At 54.4% G+C, this 16005-nt stretch overlaps 1 protein-coding gene and 1 long non-coding RNA gene across 2 annotated transcripts; one reads left to right on the forward strand and one right to left on the reverse strand.

Annotated features, from left to right (window-relative positions):
• Positions 1-632: 632 nt before the first annotated feature.
• Positions 633-3758, reverse strand: LOC125101715 (uncharacterized). The gene is made up of 3 exons (XR_007127898.1): positions 3532-3758; positions 3194-3300; positions 633-788 (listed from the first exon to the last, which is right to left on the reverse strand). It is a non-coding gene; the product is annotated as an uncharacterized LOC125101715 (long non-coding RNA).
• Positions 3633-15976, forward strand: AARS2 (alanyl-tRNA synthetase 2, mitochondrial). The gene is made up of 22 exons (XM_047732044.1): positions 3633-3906; positions 4793-4984; positions 5543-5688; positions 5904-6071; positions 6802-6946; positions 9009-9154; positions 9379-9487; positions 9846-9884; positions 9986-10097; positions 10578-10711; positions 11156-11300; positions 11559-11731; positions 11864-11977; positions 12067-12207; positions 12874-13011; positions 13104-13213; positions 13371-13479; positions 13778-13900; positions 14040-14150; positions 14678-14761; positions 14877-14987; positions 15387-15976. Exons 1-22 carry the CDS (start codon positions 3664-3666, stop codon positions 15615-15617), a joined length of 3024 nt encoding a protein of 1007 aa, XP_047588000.1. The 5' UTR covers positions 3633-3663; the 3' UTR covers positions 15618-15976.
• Positions 15977-16005: the final 29 nt, after the last annotated feature.

The following is a 16005-nucleotide window of genomic DNA, read 5'->3' on the forward strand; positions in this document are numbered from 1 at the left end:
CTTTTAACCTCGACACTGAAAGACAGCTTTTATGATGAGGAAGTTCCCAAAGCTGAGTTCCCTAGGCTCAGTAAGGGTAAAAATTCCCTTGTGTCTCCTCTGACCATCAGTCCGGGACAGAATGCATCACTGACCTCAGGTTCCTGCTCTCAAAGCCAATAAGGAAATCTGGAAGGAACATTTCCATTCCCAGATTAAGGGCGTCGCTTCTCATGAATAAGGTGAAAAGAGAAGGCTCAAAGAATGGGCATCTTGGACCTACCAAGATAAGTTAAGTCAAACAACATAAGGGCAATCTCAGACCCAGGGAGGGAAGCACCCAAACCCAGTTGAACAGCTTCCAGGAAACAGAGTCAGTTTGCATTTTAAACCCCAAAATGAAATTCTTTTAAGATTCTTATTTATTTATTTATTTGAGAGAGAGAGCGTATACAAGCAGGGGGAGGGACATAGGGAGGAATAGAGCAGACTCCCCTCTGAGCAGAGAGCCTGACTTGGGGCTCAATCTCAGGACCCCAAGATCATGGCCTGAATCGAAGGCAGACGCTTAACAACTGAGCCACCCAGGCACTCCCCCCGCCCCCAAAAATGGAAGTTTTACAAATACTAAGAAAGATGGTACGTAGTACTGAGAAAAGTTCCCAGGTCAGTAACTTCCCAGTCTGGTGAGTTCTCTCCATGCATATCTATCCTGAGAAACTGAAGACCTTAAGCTTCACTTCCTCATCCGAGGACAGTGGCAAATCAGAACAGATACATCGCAATCCTAAAAGAACCACTTGGCTTCCCTGGGGAAAAAAGGAACTGACTTAGCAGAGAATACCACATTTAAAGAAAAGAAAATAATTATTTTTTAATGGCAGGGACAAAATAGTAAGATGGAGGAAAAATTCTTCTTTAAACAGAACAACTCAAACAAGTGCATTTCTAAAAATCCACAATACATGCTTTAACATGGACGAACCTTGGAAACATTATGCTAAGTAAACCAGGTACAAAGGACCATATACTGTGTTATTCCATTTATATGAAATGTTCAGAATAGGCAAATCAACAGAGACAAAAAGTAGATTAGAATTGCCTAGGGCTGAGAGGGCTGGGGGGATTGGTTTATTGCTAAAGGGTATGAGGTCTCTTTTGGGGTGATGAAAGTGATTATGGTAACAGATAAGGACTCTGTGAACCTACTGAAAGTCACTGAATTGTACACATTAAATGGGTGAATTGGAGGGTATGTGAATTATATTTCAATAAAGCTGTTTGGGAAAAAAAATCCATGGCTCCACACTAGATCCATGTTAGTCTAAAAACAGAATTCCTGGGGCATGTAGGTGGCTATTGGTTAAGTGTCCAACACTTGGTTTTGGCTTGGGTCATGATCTCAGGGTCATGAGAATAAGCTCCCAGTCAGGCTCTGCGGTCAGCATGGAGTCAGCTAAAGATTCTTTCCCCCTCCCTCCCACTCTCCCTCTGCTTCTCTCCTCACCTTGCTTATGCTCTCTCTTTAAAATAAATAAATAAAATCTTTAAAAACTCGGAGTTCCTGGGGCACCTGGGTGGCTCAGTCGGTTAAAGCCTCTGCCTTCAGCTCAGGTCATGCTCTGATGGTCCTGGGATCCAGCCCCACATCCGCCTCTCTGCTGCGGGGAGACTGCTTCTTCCTCCTCCTCTCTCTCTCTCTCTCTCTCTCTCTGCCTGCCTCTCTGCCTACTTGTGATCTCTGTCTGTCAAATAAATAAATAAATAAAAACAAAAAGAACCACGGAGTTCCTACTATAACACAAAAAGTTTCTAAAAAAAATCTGAAAAAGAAAGAAAGTTGACATCAGAGGCCCAAGCTAGATTTCTTGAGCAAAACACTCCCATCTCAGTTTGGGGAAGAATTTCACAGTCTTGTCTCAAGATCATCAGTCTCACAGAAATCCCCATCTGGCTTTGGGTTCCTGTTCCAAAAACATTGGAAAAGCCAAAACAGGCGAAACGCACTTTCAAAACAACTTTTTTAATTTACGTGGGCAAGGGAAGAAACAGAGGATCACAGGATCGATGCTATGTGCTCTGTCAGAATACAAAGCTGACAATTCACTATTGCTATAGAAACTCAAGTCCAAAAAAGACTAAACATTTCCCAAGGAAACCATGTTTCAAAAGTCCCTAAATAACATAACTCATAAAGAATGACCAAAAGAGCCCACAGGGATGACTGAGACCTTGTAGGTGAACCCACTGATTTCAGCTCTGCTGTCCCTCTTGAGCTTCAACCTTGGCAATGTCTCTTCCTAACCTGCTTAATTTCCCAAACCCAGAGCAGAGGTTATCATGAGAAGCCCCATGAGGACTCCGGCTGTACCCACAAGGGTCTGTGTTGGCATCATGGTCACGGCTGTTACCATAGAGATAAAGACAGAAGCAGGGGGTGGATCTCTCTTACCCTAATGCAAAGCACACAAAACCCTAGGGCATTGGGAAGCTGAGAGAGAGAAATCCCTGCAGCTGTTGGTCCACAGTTTCATCTTGCCCTGACAACCTGGATTCTCTCTAATCCCCAGGCAAATTAAAAGACCAAACATTATTATGCAATTAATAATGGAGCAGATGCTGTTTGGCTTCAGTCCCCCCTAGGCTCCTGTTCCAAAGGGTCTGCTTCTGTCCCTTAGAACAAAATGGTCATTTCCAATGCCAAGAAGAAAGGGCATTGGCAAGTGTCTAGAACAGTGCCTGGCACATAGTTTGTAATCGATATATATATATATTTTAAGTATATATATATATATATTTACTTAAGAGAGAGAGTGATCAAGTGAGTGAGTGAGAGAGAGAAGGAGCGGGGGAGGGAGAGGGAAAAGCACACTCCTGCCCAGCATGAAGCCCTTCACGGGACTCAATCCCAGGACCCCCAGATCATCACCTGAGCCGAAGGCAGACACTTGACGCACTGAGCCATCCAGGTGCCTTACTGAATGCTTTTTTTTTTTTAAGATTTTATTTATTTATTTGACAGACAGAGATCACAAGTAGGCAGAGAAGCAGGCAAAGAGAGAGGGGGAAGCAGACTCCCCGCTGAGCAGAGAGCCCGATATGGGGCTCGATCCTAAGACCCTGAGATCATGACCTGAGCCGAAGGCAGAGGCTTAACCCACTGAGCCACCCAGGCGCCCCTACTGAATGCCTCTTGAATGAATGCTGATATTACCTCTCTTGGCACTCTGCCTTCTTCCCTCGGCCCAGAAACACAAACATACACACGCGCAGACACATGAAGTTGAATCCATGTCTGTTCACTGCAACTCCAACTGTAACCTTGCAAAATTAATAAACATAACAATTACTACTACAATATAGATTTCTGGAGAGCAAGGATTTTTGTTCAAGTTGTGACTAACATACTTTAAGGGCCTAAAACAATGCCTAGCACTAGTAGGCTCTAAGCGAATATTTGTTTAATGACGAATGAATTAAGGGCCTACTAGGTGTCAGGCAGCTGTGCTAGCTAAACCTAATCCCGCTCAAGTCCCCTCCCAATCACTCTACCTGGGCAGTAGAGGCTGCCTTGAGTCCTCCTACCGCCAGGGACCGCTGTAAAAACCGCGCGGCTTCCTTTCCAAGTCACCGTCTATCTCCGCGGTGCCCTTTGACCCCGTGAAGTCACTGCCCCGAGTTAAGATGGCGGTATCGATGGCAGCCGCCGCCGGGCGACTGAGGCGGGCCATTCGAAGGTCGCCCCTATGGGGGAGCCCTAGCCGTCAGCCGCTCTCATCCGAGCCTTCTCCAGCCCAGGCCACGGCCGTACGGGACGCCTTCCTGAACTTCTTTCGGGACCGCCATGGCCACCGCCTGGTGCCGTCCGCTTCCGTACGGCCCCGTGGCGACCCCAGTTTGCTTTTCGTCAATGCCGGCATGAACCAGGTGGGGGCTGAGCCACCCTTATCGAGGGCGGAGTTTGTGATTTCCCACCCCTGGGGAAGGGGCAGTTCGTGATTGGGCTAAGTGATTGGGGACACGAGTTTGGGCTTGGGGAAGGCTCCACTTGGAAACTTCAGGGTTTGGGTTGAGTTTTAGGTCCAAGAATGCAGGGTGTGTGGGATGCCTGGGTGGCTCAGTGGGTTAAGCCTCTGCCTTGAGCTCGGGTCATGATCTCCAGGTCTGCGAATCGAGCCCCGCATCGGACTCTGCTCAGCGGGGAGCTTGCTCCCTCTCTCTCTGCCTGCCTCTCTGCCTACTTGTGATCTCTCTCTCATTAGGGAGAAAAAAAAAAAAGAGTGGAGGCAGACTGGTGGAGGAAGTCTGGCTTCATTTATTCATGCTTTAAATAAAGATAACTAATAATTAGTATGTGCTAGACTGTGTTCTCTAAGCTTTTGACTTTGAGCACCATTTACCCTCTGAATTTGTCTTCCATCTGTAAAATGGGCGAGGAAGGGGAGTATGTTAACCTTAGAGGCTGTTAAATGCTGACTTGTGAGACCTGCCCTGTGGTCTCGGTTTCATACCCTGAGGTTATTGGGTGTGGTTTGGAAAAGCTGAAATGGAGGATGAAGCCATTCAGTGCCCTGTTACCAGCCCTCTTTTACCTTGCCTAGTTTACTAGCAGAGGGTCTCTGTTTCATGATTTATCTACCCTTTGTCTGTTCCACACACACTGGAGATGGGTGCCTCCAGGCTCCCAGATTGCCCTGTTGGCCAAGACCACACTGTACTCTGAGGGCAACAGTAAGCCTTCAGTCTGAATAACCCACTCCCCACCTCTCCTTTATGCTACGGAATGAGAACTGAGATCTTCATGTGTTTCCAGTTCAAGCCAATCTTCCTGGGCACTGTGAATCCACGAAGTGAGATGGCAGGTTTCCGACGTGTGGCAAACAGCCAGAAGTGTGTGAGGGCCGGAGGACGCCACAGCGACTTGGAGGATGTGGGCCGAGACCTTTCCCATCATACCTTCTTCGAGATGCTTGGCAATTGGGCTTTTGGGGGTGAATATTTTAAAGTGAGTCTCCAGGAAGCCCTGGATTTAAGAACGGGTCAACCAAGTCAACCAAGAAGAGGCTGGAGATTAGTCCTGTCTCCATTCTTAGTGTCTGCTTAGACAGAACTCATACTGGACACAGAGGCAAAGTGCTAGGTGAACATGTATGGTAGGAATGTGTTTCACTTCTATATTGGATTGTAAGCTCTTTGAGGGCCAGGACTGTGCTTCTTGCCTAATGGCTAATCAGTAATTGTATGAATAAATGGCCAGGCAGAAATACTAAAATGCAGAGGTTAGAAATCAGCCCAGCTTAGGGTGGAAAGACAATTTCATGAAAAGGAAAGGACTTGAAAAAAAGGATTTAGAGGAGGGAAGGAGCTTCCTGGGCGGGGGGGGGGGGGAGCGGGGGGAGAGAAAATTCAAGCAGAAATGGTCCAGGTTTGTTCTGGAAACAAGGTGGGCAGTGGAACTTTGTCTTAAGGTGAGGGCTGAAACTCATGTGGCTTGATTGGCACTTCAGTGGGGCCCTCTTCTCACCATGTTCCTCCTCCCACCCCATGTGGGTTTCCCCTGCAGGAGGAGGCTTGCAGCATGGCCTGGGAGCTGCTGACTCAGGTCTATCGGATCCCTGAGGACAGGCTCTGGGTCTCCTACTTTGGTGGTGACCCCAAGGCAGGGTTGGACCCAGACCTGGAGAGCAGGAACATCTGGCTCAGCTTAGGGTAAGTTTGCTCTGCCCATTATGTCCACTCCTGGAGGGCAAGAGGACTGGCAAATAGTATCAGCATCAGTCCTCAAAATCTCAGCGAATCCTAGGAGATTGGAGTCAGCCCTAGTTGTCCTCTTGCTGAGCTTAATAGAGTGGCTTTCATGGCTGAGAGGGTTCTGGCTCTCAGGTTTGTCTGTCTCCCTACCACTCGCTTGGCTTTCTTCTCAGGGTGCCTGCCAGCCACGTGCTTTCCTTTGGACCCCAAGAGAACTTCTGGGAGATGGGGGACACTGGCCCTTGTGGACCCTGTACCGAGATCCACTATGACCTCGCTGGTAGAGTGGGAGCCCCCCAGCTGGTGGAGCTTTGGAATCTGGTCTTCATTCAACACAACAGGTAATAGGGGCTGAAGTGGGAGGGAAATCCCTGGCCAGAAGTGGAAAAGGTAGCAGTCAGGAGACTTTGATCCATTTCTTACAAGAAACCCCAAACATTTAAATGGTGCTTACTGTGTGCCAGGCACATTTCTAAGTACTTTTCAGATATTAACTGATTTAACCCTAGACTGCTCATAACAGTTTGTTTATTTTCTTAGAGAGTGGGAGAGCACAAAGGAGCAGGGGGCAGTGCAGAGAGAGAGAGTGAGAGAATCCCAAGCAGCCTCTCTCCTCAGTGCAGGGCCTAGTCCCATGACCCTGAGATCATGACCCGTGCCGAAATCAAGAGTCAGATGCCCAACCAACTATGCTCATAATGGTTTAAACTAGTCACTGCTGCTCTCAGGCCTCAGCTCTTTTATCACATGCTGAAGCTGAGCTTCATGATCTCTTAAGATTTTCTTCTAGCCTTGACCTGTCTCTTTCTCAAGGCAAAGAATTCTGTCCCAGAAAGGGCACGTGTGGATTCAGGCAAGGGCCCGAGCAGGGGTGTGGGTGGAGATCACCCTTTACAAGAAAGTACATATAGGAACTAAGGCCATCGCTGTCTGCCTTTGGTGGGGAGGGGTGGAAACTGCCTTCTGGTTCCTCCCACTGTCAGCCCCCTCTCATTCCTCCCCTGCACGGGCATCTGCCTCACCCCTGTAATCCTTTGTGGGGCCTCACCTTGCACACCCTTCCCTGGCCAGAGAGGCAGATGGAAGCCTGCAGCCCCTGCCCCAGCGGCACGTGGACACAGGAATGGGCCTGGAAAGGCTGGTGGCCGTGCTGCAAGGCACACACTCCACTTACGACACTGACCTCTTTTCCCCACTGCTCAAGGCCATACACCAGGTGAGCCAGCTTCTTCCCTTCCAGCTTTGGCTTTCCACCTTTATTAAGAACTCTGCATAAACAATGACCGATCAAGGATACCAGAGTCAAAAATGAGGTTGGGGGTTCATGTTTATTACCTGATATTACCCCTAACTCCTTCCTTCATTTACTCAAAAAATATGTGTTGAGTGCCTCCTGTGGGCGAAGTCCTTTATGCTTGGTACGGCAGAACAGCAGTGAACAGAAAAGAGATCACGGAGATTACATTGTAGCCTAAAAGATAAATAATAAGTAAATGTATTTAAGAACAAGATGGCAGATTTAACCAAGAATGCAGATTGTAACCTGGCAGTAAACATGGGTGATAGTAACTAGGAGAGGGTTGGGTCCAGAGGGCTCTTACACCAAGTGTTTGGGGAAGGCTCACCAAGGACATGATCTCTGAGCTGGAACCTGAAAGAGGAGGAGCCAGCCACAGGAAGCTCATTTCAGGTAGAGGGGACAGCAGGTACCAAGACCCTGAGGCAGGAAAGGAACACAAAAGTGGCCAGCTAACTAAAGAAGAATCACATGGGATATAGCTGGAGAATGTGTCCCTGAGATTTCACTGTCTAACAAACCACCTACCACTTTGTAGTTTAAAGTAACAACCAGTTAGTTGGTGTAAAAGCCTGTGGGCTAGGAAGGTTGGCTGGGCTTTTGTCGGGTCATTCTTTTGGTTTTCTTGAGTTCATTCATACATCTGTAGTCAGTTGTGAGGCAGTTCTACTTCTGAGGATTGGCTGGCTGGCTGGCTGTTTGGGGCAACGCGGGGGACCAGGCTGTGTCAGGTAGCAGGCTAGCTGGGGCTTGTTCACGTCACATCACAGCTCAGCAAGGTTTTAAGAAGAGCAGGCACACACAAGGACTCTTGAGGCCTAGGCTCAGAGCAGTGTTAGCTGCACCTCATTCTGTTGGCCGAAGCAAGTCACAAGGCTAGCCCAGATTCAAGGGGTAGAGAAACAGATTCTGTCCCTGAATGGGAAGCAGCTGTGGTCACACTGTAAAGTGGCACACACATGGAAAAGGAAAGGATTGTGGCCCTTTTTGCAGACAATCTACCGTACAAAGGAAGGCTGGAGTCAAACCTTGTGGGGCCTTGAAGTCCAAAGTGGGGCTTTCATTCTAAGTGTGGTGAGAAGTGTTCTGAGGTGGGGCGGGCCATTCTTGTTGCCCTGGGGAGGGTGGGCTGGAGGGAGACCTGAGATGACACTAAGAAGCCAACTGGGAGGCTAGTTCATCATCCAGAGAAGAGACAATAGGGCAGGGGTTAGGCTGGTAGCTGTGGAAGTGGAGAAGAGTAATTGATTTGAAAGATCTCACAGACGTAGGAGCAAAAGGCCCCAGTGATGGATGGGATGGGATGGGGAAATAAAAGTTAAGGCCTGCTCCTGAGTTTTTGAGTGGAGTAGCGTGGTAAGTGGCAGGACTGTTCATGGGGGCGGGGGGGGGGGGGGGTGGCAGAAGGGAAGTGCCACCAAGACACAGATTTGGAGCTCTAGGTGGGGAGCTGGATGGACCAGGCATCTGATTCCGAGCACTTCCATGTAGGCACAGCTTACGACGTACACCCTCCCTCCCTGACCCACACAGAGGTTGGAGGAGTGGGTGTGGGCCATGGAGAGCGCCTGAGCTCAGGCAGGCCAGATTCAGATCTCAGATCTGATCCAGTGCGATGCGATATGATGCATGGCCTTGAGGCATTCAGCTAGTTCCTCTGAGCCTCTGTTTCCTCTTTTTAAAAAGAGGCCAGTAATACCAGAGCAGGATGTTTTGGATATTAGACAATGCATCATTCAAGCACCCACCCATTCTGATAGCAGAAATTCAGTACGTGATCACAGCCGTGATCATTGTTAGGGCTGAATGTGGCTCCAGTGGGACAGGGAGCAGCTCCCTTTCATGTCGGAAGCTTCTCCATGTTCCAGATGTGATCAGCTTTAGGGGGTAGGGCAGATGCTCTGGTGCTGATGAAGAGTACCCCACCTGGTCCACGTTAGGCAGGGCCAGCAGCCACATCTCCTTGTCTCCCACTTGCCAGGGTTGCGGGGCACCCCCTTACTTGGGCCGGGTAGGAGCAGCCGACGAGGGGCGCACAGACATGGCATACCGCGTGGTGGCCGACCACATCCGCACACTCAGTATCTGCATGGCTGATGGCGTCTACCCTGGAATGTCAGGTGCCCCGTGAGTCTGGAAGGGCTGCAGGGAGAGGCGTGTGCTGCTGGGGGATTGCAGGGGAGAGGAAGGAAGGAGATGGAGAGGTAGGTCAGGTTGAGATGGCAGGAGGAGTGGGGGAAGGGTTAGGGCTCCAGATGGAGAGCACACACTCTGGACCTTGCCCTCCCCACTCTCCATAGTGCTGACCAAGGGAGGCTGGGGGTTCATAGCTGGCCTCTGAACCCCTCTAGGCTGGTTCTCCGTCGGATCCTCCGTCGAGCTGTGCGCTTCTCTACAGAGGTGTTGCGAGCACCGCCTGGCCTCCTCAGCAGCCTGGTGCCCATCGTGGTGGAGACACTGGTGAGGGCAGAGCTTACCCTTCTGAGCCTCCCTGGGTACTCGGGAAGCTTGCAGCTGAGCCCAGACAGTGCCCCCAGCCTAGGCTCTCTACCCTAAGTGTCCAGCCCAGGTCCTATGGGGCTGAGAAAACTGGGATTGCATACAAGAAGTGGGGAGCCCTCAGGAGGTCTCCTTGCCCGGGCAGCTAAGCCTTTGAGTTTGGGATCCCCTTCCTCCTGTATTCCCTATTTGCCTCCATTCCCCATCCTTCGATCTGAGCTGAGCTCCCCAGGCAGGTGTCCTCAGGGAAGCCCAGGGTGGGGAGGTATGGAGTGGGTCAGTTGCCTTTCACACCTTCTCAACCCTCCACCTCCCTCAGGGGGACGCTTATCCAGAATTACAGAAGAACTCAGCCCAGGTACTGGCTTCAGATGGGGAGGCAGGGGCCAGCAAGACGGGGTGGAGAGCGGCTCTCCTTCGGAGGAGGTCTAACTCTAGTCCCTCCCTGCCCTGGTTCAGATAGCCAGCCTGATATCAGAGGACGAGGCCGCCTTCCTGGCCTCCCTGCAGCGGGGTCGACGGATCATCGACCGGACCCTGAGGCGCCTGGGGCCTGCTAAACTGTTCCCTGGTGAGTGAGGTGCCTGGCCAAGGTGTGACAGCCTCATGCAGGCGAGCCAGGGCAGGCAGAAGAGGGAGCTCAGGCAGGCCTGTGCCTAGCATCCACACCCACGTTGCCCCATGCCCCTTTCCCTGCACTGTCTCCCAACACCCAGACCTCTCTGTTGCCAGACACCACCCTGATTCTCTCCACTTCCCCACTGCCCAGCTGGCCCTGCCTCCAGTTCCTGTTTCCCAAGGCTGGCTTCTTTCCTGGAATGAGCTTCCCATGTCCACTGAAATGACAGATGACAAAGGAGTACCCTGGGTTACCCCCAGCTCTGGCCTGACCCCTGTCCTGGACCTAGCCGGGGTAGGCAGGGGACACTTGTGCTTGGCACCTGGTAGCTTCTGTGTGCTTAGAAAGCCCTGGCCCTTACTCCTCCCTCATTCCTTTCCCTTTGGGCTATCCCTTGCCCCCCCCAACACCCTTTGTCTTCCTTCCTCAAAGCTGAAGTGGCCTGGTCCTTATCGCTGTCTGGGAACCTGGGGCTCCCCCTGGACCTGCTAGAGTTGATGCTGGAGGAGAAAGGTGTGCAGCTGGACTCAGCTGGGCTAGCCCGACTGGCCCAGGAGGAGGCCCAGGTACAGGCTGGGGAACACCGTCCCAGGGTTCTTTGGGGACAACCAGATCCCCGGCCCTGAGTTCCGGGGGGAGAACTCTTAAGGACAACAGGAGGCTGAGGTGGGGTCTGTCCCCTCACCTCTGAATGACCCATAGCCTGGCGAGAATACAAGTGCAGTGGGCTGACCAGGAGCAGAAGGGGAGAGACCAGCATAGTGGCCTAGAGAGGGGACCTCCAAGGGCAGCAGTGGGTGAGGTGTGGGAGGGAGGCCTGATCCTGGGACCCTGCGTGAAGGCCCATTCACTGACCAGCCCAGAGTCTAGCAGCCAGCCAAGCCCTGGCGGCTTACTGAGGGGGGCTGCGGGGTCCACACAGCCGTGTGGCAGGGACTGGGCTTCAGGGAGGCTCAGGTCCCATGGCACCATCCACATGCCCCTTCCAAACGCATCTGCCCATCCCGCAGCACCGGTCACAGCAGGCCGAACCTGTTCAGGAGCAGGGACTGCAGCTGAGTGTCCATGCACTGGGGGAGCTGCAGCGCCGAGGGGTGCCTCCAACGGATGACAGTCCCAAGTACAACTACTCCCTGCGACCCAGTGGGGGTTATGGTGAGAGTCTGGACGGATGCTGATGGCCACAGGTGTACCTGGCGGTGACTGGGGAAGGAGGGCTGTGACAGGAAGGAGGGCGGCCATGGTTGCTCCCGGCCCTGCACATTCCTGGGATAGCTCCCAGGGGTCGCTGTGACACCCAAAAGGGCCCCGTCCTCTCCAGCCGCGTGCCTGTTGGCTTCAAGTAAGGCACAGACCCACATCCCAGGTCCCACACCCTGGCCTAGCACCGACAGCGGTTCTTCTCCATGGCAGAGTTCAGCACCTGTGAAGCCCAGGTGCTCCAGCTGTATACAGAGGATGGGACCTCCGTGGCCTCCGTGGGGAAGGGCCAGCGCTTCGGCCTCCTCTTGGACAAAACCAACTTCTACGCCGAACAGGGGGGTCAGGCTTCAGACCGAGGCTACCTAACGCGGGTGGACCAGGAGGTGAGACACACACACACACACATACACATGAGTGAATTTCTGCCCGCAGCAGGCCCAAGCTGGGAAGGGAGCCAAGGGGAGGGAAAAACTACAAGCCGCCACTCCAGAGCCATGGCCCCTGCCCTTCCTCAGGATGTGCTGTTCCCAGTGGCCCGGGCCCAGGTCTGTGGAGGCTTCATCCTACATGAGGCTGTGGCCTCTGAGGACCTGAAGGTGGGGGACCAGGTGCAGCTCCACGTGGATGAGGTAAGGACCCCACCACTGATACTTGGGATATCCTGCCGCCTTTCAACTCTCCCCACGCCCCAGCATCCTGGGTGACCAAAGTGTTTCAGGCCTGGCGTCTAGGCTGCATGAAGAAGCACACGGCCACCCACCTGCTCAGTTGGGCGCTGCGGCAGGCCCTGGGCCCTGGCACGGAGCAGCGAGGTTCCCATCTCAATCCTGAGCGCCTGCGCTTTGACGTGGCCACGCAGGTGAGTGGGTGCAGAAGGGCTTCAGGTGATGCAGCAGGCTTACAGGGAGGTAGTCAGGTGGGGGGGGTGTTGGGGGTTCAGCCAGCCCAAGGACCTGAGCCTCCCATGGCTCAGTCACCGTGAAGCCGTGGGGGGACATCTTGCCCTCAGGCTCCTGGTGCACCAGGGAGGGGGCCAGCCAGACAGTGTCCAGAGCCCTCCTTTCACCTCCAGCCACCCAGCTTCCTTGTTCCTGCTGTCACCCAAGACCTTCTTGCTCCAACTGAGCTGCCCTCCCTCCCCTGCCACCCTGTCTCCCTTCCCTCCTTGCACATCAGGCTCCGTCCTTGCCCTTGCGCACCCCCCTCCCCACAATCCTGGGTTTCTCTTCTGTTGGGCTGCCCCTTGTTGGGTGCTCCCTCGGTACAGAAGAGCATGTTTGATTCTTCATCAACTTTCAGTGCCTAGTGAAAGGCCTGCAGTTCCCGGCAGGCCCCTACCTACTCCCAGGTAGCTTTCTGAGGAAAAGAACTGCCTGCTCCTTGAAGGCTGAGTGAGCTCCGCTCTGGGCTAGCCACTGTTTCAGCAGCGGAGGGTAGTCAGTCAGCTGACTGCTTCTTGCCGTGTCAGTTACTGGCGTGGAGCTGACTTCCTCTCAGTCTGTCCATTTTCCCCCCACCCCACCAGGCTCCACTGACCTCACAGCAGCTCCGGGCAGTGGAGGGCACTGTGCGAGACGCTGTGGTACAGGACGAGCCAGTGTACGTGGAGGACGTGGCCCTGGCACGCACTGCCCATGTCCCTGGCCTGCGCTCTCTGGATGAGGTGAGCTGCCCGCCCCCCACCAGTGAAGATCACCTGCCCCCTGCCTCCCCACACACAGGCTGGGTAACAGACTTGTCCCCTTCCACCCCCAGGTGTACCCAGATCCTGTGCGGGTGGTGTCAGTGGGGGTGCCTGTAGCCCATGCACTGGACCCGGGCTCCCGAGCTGCACTGCAGACCTCTGTGGAGCTCTGCTGTGGGACGTGAGTCACTCCTGCCTCCCTGCCTGCCCTCACCTGGGGCCCCAGGTCCTCACCCTTCTCTGGTCTTTGGAGCCACAAGCCACTGGTTCGGAGCTGAGGCTGCTCTTTCCTGTGCCACCGCCCCCACCGACTTCCTTCTCTGTCCCCCTGGCTGCAGGCACCTGTTGCGCACGGGGGCTATCGGGGACCTGGTCATCGTTGGGGAGCGCCAGCTCACCAGGGGCACCACCCGCCTGCTGGCCGTCACTGGGGAGCAGGCCCAGCAGGTTAGCATGCCAGCAGGGTCCGGGAGGCTGCTGGATGGGGGCATGGGGGGCAAAGGGGGCCCATGCAGCTGACACTTCCAGGCTGGGGGATGGCGAGCCACAGCAGCAGTGGGGTTTAGACCTGTATGCTGATAGGGCAGGGCCGGCTGCTGGCAGCTGCTGTGATTGGCCAGTGCTTTGAGTGGTCCTGGTGGTTAAATATTTCTGATTTGGCCCCCACTGGCAATGGGTTGAGCCCCTATCCTGCGGAAGCAAGAGTAAGCCAAGCGGCCCTGAACATTCTGTTCTATCCCTGCAGGCCCGAGAGGTGGGCCAGAATCTGGCCCAGGAGGTTGAAGCAGCCACAGAGCGGCTGAGTCAGGGCAGCAAGGATGTGGTGGCGGCTCAGAGACTCTCCAAGGACATGGGACGACTTACCGATGTGAGGGTCACCCCCACTATGGACCTGCTCCTGGCCCTCTTCCCTTCTCCATGCCCGCCCCCCCGCCTCATTCTCCCCCTACCCCAACTCCAAGTCTGTGGCTCAGGGAAGGGCCCAGCTGATGGGCTTCTGGCTGTAGGCCGTGGACCTGGCTGTGATACCCCAGTGGCAGCGTCGGGAGCTTCAGGCCACGCTGAAGGGGCTGCAGCGGCGCGCCAACACGGCTGTTCGGAAGCTGGAGCTGGGGCAGGTAAGAAGAGGTTCAGCTGACACACTCGGCAAGGGTCAGAGCTGCTGGAGTGGCACACCGAGAAGCCTCTCGGCCTGACATGGGGGGCGGAATGGGCAGCTCCTCCCTCTCCCGCCCACTGGGCACCATCACCAGGCCATCCTGCCATATCTCTTTGCCAAACTGTTCCTCTCCTTCAACTCCCAAGTCTGGCTCAGACTCTCCCTCCAGGAAGCAGACTGACTTGATTAAGCCATTCAGCCCTCATTGCTCCTTGACTGTGGATCTGCCTTCCTCCCGCCCCCTTTCATCCATCTGGACTCCAGCCTTAGACCTTGACCTTCAGCAGCATATTTGTGAGGGTCTGGAGCTCTGGTGAAAGGACAGAGATGGGGGGAGGGGAGGGACACAGAGCCCCTGGCACCTCTGTTCAAAGCCGAAGACCGTTGCTGGGGGCAGGAATTTCTGGATTGGGGCTCACTGTGGACGTTGGGGCCAGTTACCTTCCCGCCTAATGCCCGTGCCATCCTTCCTGCCCCCTCCCCCAGGCTGCACAGAAAACCCAGGAGCTGCTGCAGCGGCACTCACAGGGGCCCCTGATTGTGGACACAGTTGCCGCGGAGTCCCTCTCAGTGAGCACTGGGGCTGGGGGTGGCCCCAGGGTTCAGAAGAGGGAGGAGAGTCCCGGGTGGGAGGCAGCTGGGAATCCAGAGAGCAGCGGGCTCACCATCCCCCTTCCTTGCCCAGGTGCTGGTGAAGGTGGTGCGGCAGCTGTGTGAGCGGGTGCCCGGCACCTCTGTGTTCCTCCTCAGCCCCCAGCAGCTGGGGCGTGTGCTATGTGCCTGTCAGGTGGCCCAGGTGAGGGATGGAGGAGAGGAACCTCCCCCACCCCCAACCCTTCCCGGTCCAGCCCTATGGTTCCCCACCTTTGATTCCTCCAAGGCAGGGTAGAAGGGATGTATGGGGACACCCCAGGACGGGCATAGGGCCATCTCTTAGCCTTAACCACACCTCCTGACCAGAGAAGGCGCCATGAGCTCCCCTAATTACCGCCCTGCTCCAGGCCACACATCCCTTGCAAACAAATAGCAGACATTCATTAACCTCCACCCACGTCCCCAAACCCCACCATCTCCTTACCTGATTCCCCTGCCATGCGCCCAGCTAATCACCATGATGCCACTCTTGAGGGAGATGGAGTGGATGGTGGCGGGCAGGGATGCCCTGCATTACTGTCCCTTCTGCATCTGTCCCCAGAGTGCCACGCCAGGCTTCACAGCAGAGGCCTGGGCCCTGGCAGTATGCAGCCACATGGGGGGCAAGGCCTGGGGCTCTCAGGTGGCGGCCCGGGGTGCTGGAACCACCGCTGACCTGGAAGCTGTCCTCAGTACCGCACGAGCCTATGCCCTGGACCGGCTCCAACCCAGCTCACTCACGGAGTCGCATAGACTACACAGACAGCAGACAGGCCCGGGCCAGGAGCCCTGAAGGAGTTGGCAGGACCTCCCTGGAGGCTGAAGCAAAAGACTAAAGGCTGAAGGCCAAGCAGCTAAGCCCAGGAGGGCCACCTGGGGCCAGGCCCTGTGCGGACACAAGGAGATGGGGCTGTGGAAGGCAGAGTGGACCCAAAGATACATCCCTCTCTCACCGGTTGAATGTGGAGCCACGACTGTCTTGGCTGTGATTGCTCATTAGGAAGTATTTTCACCAAGGGGCACCTTGGTGGCTCAGCCGGTTAAGCATCTCCCTTCAGCTCACATCATGATCCCAGGGTCCTGGGATCCAACCCCACATCAGTCAGGAACTCAGTCAGGAACCTGCTTCTCCCTCTCCCTCTGCCTCTCTCCCTTGTGCTCTCTTTCTCTCTGTGTCAAAT

The sequence above is a fragment of the Lutra lutra genome, chromosome 6 (assembly GCF_902655055.1).
Source record: "Lutra lutra chromosome 6, mLutLut1.2, whole genome shotgun sequence".
NCBI lineage: Eukaryota > Metazoa > Chordata > Mammalia > Carnivora > Mustelidae > Lutra > Lutra lutra.

Coding starts and splice junctions, on each gene's coding strand:
- AARS2 (XM_047732044.1), top strand. CDS start 3,664: ATGGCGGTATCGATGGCAGCCGCCGCCGGGCGACTGAGGCGGGCCATT. Junction 4,985..5,542: donor TTGGGGGTGAATATTTTAAA/GTGAGTCTCCAG, acceptor TTTCCCCTGCAG/GAGGAGGCTTGCAGCATGGC. Junction 9,488..9,845: donor CCATCGTGGTGGAGACACTG/GTGAGGGCAGAG, acceptor CACCTCCCTCAG/GGGGACGCTTATCCAGAATT.